The 7,247-nt window shown below is 36.3% G+C and overlaps 1 protein-coding gene across 4 annotated transcripts; it reads left to right on the top strand.

The window, feature by feature from the left end:
- Positions 143-6,567, top strand: LOC107634309 (diacylglycerol kinase 1). Of its 4 annotated transcripts, none has more exons than XM_021123968.1 (9): positions 143-261; positions 438-511; positions 645-2,130; positions 2,401-2,770; positions 3,258-3,334; positions 4,079-4,198; positions 4,409-4,573; positions 4,991-5,128; positions 5,365-5,884. In XM_021123968.1, exons 3-9 carry the CDS (start codon positions 967-969, stop codon positions 5,512-5,514), a joined length of 2,184 nt encoding a protein of 727 aa, XP_020979627.1. In that variant the 5' UTR covers positions 143-261; positions 438-511; positions 645-966; the 3' UTR covers positions 5,515-5,884. The 4 variants fall into 4 exon arrangements, with proteins under 4 accessions (XP_020979627.1, XP_016193342.1, XP_020979624.1 ...); XM_016337856.2 differs by lacking the exon at positions 438-511 and adding an exon at positions 6,134-6,567 and having other exon boundaries at positions 146-362; positions 5,365-5,560; XM_021123965.1 differs by lacking the exon at positions 438-511 and adding an exon at positions 6,122-6,567 and having other exon boundaries at positions 146-362; positions 5,365-5,560.

The following is a 7,247-nucleotide window of genomic DNA, read 5'->3' as shown; positions in this document are numbered from 1 at the left end:
TAACAGTTTATGTTTTCTATAAAATTACAAAAATAATAATTTTACTTTTATTTTTATGATGTCACTTCACATATATAATATAAAAATAATAACGTTATTAAAATAGGGTCATAAAATTATTGATTATTCTATTTTAGTGTGTCTCCTAAATTGAAGAAAAAGCTACGTTGTGTTGTGTGACTTGTGTCGAGGGATCGCTTCGTCTATTTTCTTTCTCGCTTTTTTCTCAGTTTCATCTCCGTATCTCTCCCTTCTTCAACTGTAACTTTCTTTCTTCCTTCGCTTCTCTCCAAAATTTAGGGTTTTCTCCGCACCTCAATACTTTGTTTTTACTCTTGATCTCGCTGCATCAACAAAAAGCTGTAAGCTACTTTTCATTTATGATACTATTCGATTCTGAATTGTTTATTTCTTTCTTGAATTTTTGCATGCTGTAGCTGATTGGGTACCGGAAACGCTTTTGTTTGGTTTCTGAGAAACCGAGGGTGGCTTTTTCTCTGCTCTGAAAATGGTGGTTCTGAAACTATGGCATTTTGGCGTTCACAATAAATATGACACTTAATTGGTTGTTGCAAGGTTTTCTTTTTCGTTTTAAATCATTTTTATTTAACTTTGTTATTTTTGTTTTCTTTTTCTGGGTGCAGGTATTCTGCATACTGCATTCTTTCAGACTGTGGAGTTAACAAGGGATTAACAGAAGATGTTTTGCAGAAAAATTGGGGATGAGGAAAAACCTTCATGTTTGATTTGTTTTTAGATAGAAGTAAGGTGTCGCAATCACATACTAGTATACTACAGAGAACTCACACTGCCTACCTATATGAACTTTTATTGAAGAATCAGACTTACAAACAGCAATTTTGAAATGGGAGGTTTATGATCATACTTAGGGATTTATCAGGGTTTAAGTTGGGGAGCCGTTGAATTAAATTGTTGCAGGTTTTAGAATTATATAGTTGAGTTGGTATGGACGAGGACAGGGATTTTGAGATGTTGCTTTACAGTTGGAATACCAAAAATCCAACTGATCGGCTTTTCATTATATCATGTTGCATTGCTGCCCTTGTTGGAATTTTGACCATAGCATATACGGCTTTTCAGTGGAGGAGAAACATCAACCTCAGTTGGATGAAAGCCATAGCTAGATCAAAGAAAAACCCCAAGGCCAGGCACAAAGTTCCTGTGGCCCCTCATACTTGGACACTAGAATCCGTATCTCGTGCTAAGAATTTAAACTGCTGTGTATGTTTTAAGTCCATGTCGCCCTCTCAAACGCTGGGTCCTATAGTAGCTTCGGATAGTTTTATACACCGTTGTGGTATATGTGGTGCAGTAGCACATCTAAGTTGTTCTTCTAGTGCCCACAAGGACTGTAAGTGTGTCTCTATGGTTGGATATGAGCATGTCATGCACCAATGGGCTGTTCGTTGGACAGATGTTGCGGATCATCCTGATGAAACCTCTTACTGTAGTTACTGTGAGGAGCCATGTAGTGGGACATTCCTCAGTGGCTCCCCTATTTGGTCTTGCTTATGGTGTCAACGTTTGGTACATGTTGATTGTCATGGTACAATGTCTAGTGAATCGGGTGATATATGTGATTTAGGCCCATTTAAAAGATTGATATTATCACCATTGCATGTCAAGGAGTTGAACAGGAACATGGCAGGGGGTTTCTTAAGCACAATTACTCATGGGGCAAATGAGATAGCATCTTCAGTTCGGGCAAGTATTAGGAATCAGAGCAAAAAGTATAAGCATGGAAGTGAACAATCAGCTGAATCCGAGAATGGTGAAGGCACTGGTGAAATGTCCACAGAAAGCACTGGTGATTCTCATCAAATAGCCAATGGTCACCATGAAGTGGATGAAAAAAATAATGGTGTCATAAGTAAGGAGGCTCAACATCAGGATGGTGATGTAGTTAAAAAGATGGATAGAAAACCCAGTCTTAAACGCAATTCTTCATTCAATCTGAAGGATGAGTTACTAGGGATTAAACAGAAATATGAGCTGATTGATTTGCCTCCAGATGCAAGACCGTTGTTAGTGTTTATAAACAAGAAGAGTGGTGCCCAGCGCGGAGACTCACTTAGGCTGCGCCTGAATATTCTTTTAAACCCTGTTCAGGTTTCTACCACTTATTATTATGTCTGGTTATTGTTTAGGTGTCTGTTTGCAGCCCTGTATAAACATTTATGCTTTGAAGCTGATTAACAAGTAGAACACATCCATCCATTAAAACTTATGTCCTATTATGAAATTAGCTAAACAAGATTACAAAGTAGTTGCTATCCGCTGTTGGCATACATGAAAGGCTACTAATGATGGCTAAACTAGTTCTCTTGCTTGTTTTGAGTGGTAATTGACATAATGAAAATCAAACCTCTCTTTGTTTAGGTGTTTGAATTGAGCTCATCACAGGGGCCAGAGATGGGACTTCATTTATTTAGGAAGGTGCCTCATTTCAGGGTTCTTGTGTGTGGGGGAGATGGAACTGTTGGCTGGGTTCTGAATGCTATAGATAAGCAAAATTTTGCTTCCCCTCCCCCAGTTGCTATTCTTCCTGCTGGTACAGGAAATGATCTGGCTAGAGTTCTCTCTTGGGGAAGTGGATTGGGACCTGTGGAGAGGCAGGGGGGGCTTAGCACACTGTTGCATCACATAGAACATGCTGCTGTAACTATTCTTGACCGGTGGAAGGTATCTATTAGTAATACACATGAGAAGCAACAGCTCCAACCGCCGAAGTTTTTGAACAATTACCTTGGTATGTGAATGCATTTTTCTCATGCTTACTGCTAATTACATTAAAAACCTGTAGATTTGATTTGTCTGATAGGTCTGCTTTGTAAAAGTGAACAAGCGCACACACACACACGAGAGCTATTCTTCTTCTTTTTTTTTTGGTTGGTGATAATGGCTTGAGAGAGATGCCTTTTGTATCTGGCACTTGATTTTATGGTTTCGTAGTATTCTGGTTTGACTGTGAAACTGACTGAATCAAGTTGAAAGGTTTATTTGCTTGTGTTGATTTTTACATTAATATGGTCTACTTACATCTTTATCCCGTCAAATATGATTTTAGTCAGATTCTGTGGGATAGTTTAGTGAGGTTTAGCATGGTGTTCAAATCAGGCACAAATTCCGCTCCTTTCTTATGTATTTACTTGGCTCATAACACTTTGCTATTCTCCGTAATCCTCTTCTGTAAATTCTTCATTGGATACTAGTTTTGAATCTTTTTTAAACCCCAGGAATTGGATGTGATGCAAAGGTTGCTTTGGACATTCATAATATGCGGGAAGAAAATCCAGATAAATTTTATAACCAGGTATTTAAGGTGTAACTGATATTGGTTATGAGTTGTGTGGCTTTTTGATGATGTGAACTGTGCATTTTTAAGTTTCAATATAAGAGATGGAAAATTTATTAAAATAGGAGACCCGCTGTGTGGATATGATTGCTTACTTTTTTATGGAATGGAAACATGATTACATGGACGTGGGGTTTATGTTGTTCCTGGGTGGAAAAAAGAAAAACATATGCTGTTAAAGATAGAGAAAGTAAGGAATATCAAAGATATGGTTTTTCAGGTTCAATAACACTTGCATTATAATGGGTTTGGATCCTCAAAAGTGAATACATTTGTAAAGTGATAAAGTGAGGGGTTGGATTGAACACCTTTGGATCAATAACTTCCATTGCAAGTGGGTTTCATCAAATGATCCAAGGGTGGTTACCCCTTTTACTTTATTACTTTATGAATCTTCTCACTTTAAAGGATCCTCTTGTTTATTTTAGTATACCACAATTCTTTTGATCTTATGATCGATGAAAGTTAAGCTAAATTTGTTTGGGTTTTTACTTGAAGTGATTATAAAACTTGAATCTTTAATATAGAGATAAAAGCTAAAAATATATTTTTTAATTATTTTAACAAATTTATTCAAATATGTGATAGTGGTTTTTAAATTGAAAAAAATTGTTTTTTCTGCAAACAAAATGCACCTAATTTGCTTACAATTATATGTACTGAAACTTCTAGACTCAACACAAATTATTTTGATATGTGCAGTTTATGAACAAAGTTCTATACGCTAGAGAAGGTGCTAAAGGTATTATGGATAGGACCTTTGCAGATTTCCCCTGGCAGATTAGAGTTGAGGTGGATGGAGTTGAAATTGAGGTCCCTGAGGTAAGTTTAAGTGCAAACAACCTTAGTTATGGTGCAAATTCTCTTTATTATGTAGCTGTCCAGTCATCACACATTCTCTGTTCCTTTTAATGCCAAAACTTCCCTTTTAATTTCTAATACGATGCACCCGTTTACCCACCAAAATATGAGCAGGATAGAAAACCTTTGCCAAATTGCTGAATTATTTAATACATTTTTCAATTCATTCAGGATGCAGAAGGTGTTCTTGTTGCAAATATTGGAAGCTACATGGGTGGTGTAGATTTGTGGCAAAATGAGGACGAAAGTTATGATAATTTTGATCCTCAATCCATGCATGATAAGATACTTGAAGTTGTGAGCATATCCGGGACATGGCACCTTGGAAAGCTTCAGGTAAAAGGAATCCCCAGGCCCCATATAGTGGTATCCAAATTTTGTATTGTTGCCTTCTTGTAGCATCACTAGAATTTTTATATAAAGAATATGGAGGTGGACTACCTCTTTTGTTTTATTGGTTTGAATTAAATATAAGATTCTGGAGTGAACAATTTAGGCATGAAAAACCTTCCTTTTTTCTTTGTTCTTTTTATTTTTCTTAAATCATGTTGTGTGTGGGAACTATGCTGTGTATCAGTTGTATTTAGTTTGTGGCCTCTGTTGATTGTGCCCTACTTAAAAGCTCATGGTTTTACAAGGACATACTTTTGACTCGGAGTGAGACTTGATATCTTTGTCATGATTAAGTTACAGGAAGTCATCAAACTGTAAAATTCTTGTTATTCAAATCCGACATTGGCTTTGTCAAAACAGGTTGGGCTTTCTCGTGCTCGAAGACTTGCACAAGGACAGTCAATTAAGATACAATTGTTTGCTCCATTTCCTGTTCAGATTGATGGAGAGCCTTGGTCTCAGCAACCTTGTACAATTTCCATAGCCCATCATGGCCAGGTATCATTTTAATACTCATCCCTTTGCATTGCAGGCAGTGTGAACTTGCTGCATTACTCATCCTTTACTTTGGCATTTTGATACCGTTATTTTCATCACATATGATTGTGTCCTTTCTGTTGCTTCCAATGTTAGAAGTTCTTTATATCATTGCTTTCTTTCTAACTGTCCTAAATACTTAATGAAATGCATGAACAACTGTTAGCTTATTTTTCGCTCATTTGGTGGTTGTTTAGGCCTTCATGTTGAAGAGGGCGGCTGAGGAACCTCTTGGCCATGCAGCAGCAATAATCACTGACGTGCTTGAGAATGCTGAATCAAACAATGTAATTAATGCCTCACAAAAGCGAGCGCTTCTTCAAGAAATGGCACTGAAGCTGTCCTAGAAAGAACATTTTATCCTTTCAACCAGAAATCAAATCCAGAGATTTCGTAAGTTGTGTTTTGATTCTACGTTAACCACAGTGAATTTTCCTTTTAAAAAGGTTTGTCTGAACTCCCTGCTGCTTCCAAAGCAGATTTGTACATTATGAATCCTATACATATAGAGAAAAAGGAAATGAAATCATATAGCGTTTTGAACACATCTTATACAATTACATTGTATCATGTGACCCTTGCAGAAAGTGGCTATGTGGGTTCTGGGATTTTTTTATTATTATTATTTTATAGATTTCCTTCTTACAAGAGGATCATTATTGTATGCATACTATTGAAAGAAAATGATTACAAGCTGCCACAGATTTTATACAACAATTTTTGCAACAGAGTAGTATGGAACTCTGAAAGTGTTGCCTTGTTGATTTTATCTTCTTAACTTAAATGCTATTTCCCCGACAAACCTCTTTTGACCTTAACCCAAAAACGTGTTACAAAACCACCAATTCTTGTTCCTCTTCCGCAAGCTCGTTTTTCGGGCACTCGGGGGCCTGAAATTCTTCTTGGTGTTCTTGTGCTTTCTCTGTAGAGAAAGTTAAGTTGATGTCTATAAAGTGGTGAATTTAGGTTGAAGATGTATGCTGGTGAGGAAGCACTAACGCCCTGAATGACCTTGTTAGTTGGATCTGCATTCAAGTTATGAATGGCTTTGTTGAGCTGCTGAGTCATTTGTCTCCACTCGAACGAGTCGTACAACTCGCTGCCATTGTACTGAAAATTGAGTCTCCTTGTAGGAGCCACTGGTGGTTCCTCCACCTCCTCTTGCTGATTTTTCATTGCAGAACCAAACAGCCATTTTACCTTTGCAGCATTTTTGTGATTAAAACCTCAGAATGTGCAGTGTTTGATGTGGAACATAGTTGTCTTGCCTTGAAATTAACGTGTGGTTAGGTGCGTTTTTAGCAAGTTGATTACATTGTTTTCTACGCTGTTATTTTCATGGCTTTGATTTATATCGAAGCAACTAGAACTGCATATATAATCAGTGATTTAAATTAGTATACTTGCTCATTATATTACTTGTATTTATTTTCTGATTAAGTTCTTTGTTTGGATATAAGTATATTTCCTTCATTTACAAAAACTTTGACCCAGTAAAATTATAGTGTCTTTATTTTTAAAATAATTTTAGATAACAAATAAAATTAAAACTAGTGTGAAATCCTTGAGTACGGTGCTCCCTGCTCAGCTAACAAGTAACAAACTAGAAGAGAATAACGGAGTATTCAGTATAGGGCTCAACCAACTCAAAAGTCAACACAAACTCTGACCAATTAATTACACGTGGAAAAATGTTGTTTGCCTTTGAGAGGATAATCAAGAACATAAAATGATAATATGCAACATAGTAGGTGCCACAAATTTAGCAATAATGTTCTGCATCTAATTTCTCTAACCAAGTTATTTTGCTTCACGTGCTGCGCTAACTTTTGATGTAAATCTCTTTTAACGTAAACCTCTTTAACCTAGAGCTTTTCTTTTTCAATGTAAAATTTTTCTTGTTCTTCTTTCTCAACGTAAAATTTCGTTTTCGTTTTTTTTTTTTTTTCAGATTGTAGATAAATTGTCAAGCTCAAAATCAAAGAAGCAAGACAAATACATTATGAACTACAAAAACTAAATAAGACTCAAAATCTGAATAAAAGAGTAAGGCATCTTTGGTTTGGCTATTAGAAGCAAA

Source organism: Arachis ipaensis, chromosome B01, assembly GCF_000816755.2.
Source record: "Arachis ipaensis cultivar K30076 chromosome B01, Araip1.1, whole genome shotgun sequence".
NCBI classification, from domain to species: Eukaryota; Viridiplantae; Streptophyta; class Magnoliopsida; order Fabales; family Fabaceae; genus Arachis; species Arachis ipaensis.
This window is presented reverse-complemented; position numbering and strand designations above follow the sequence as displayed.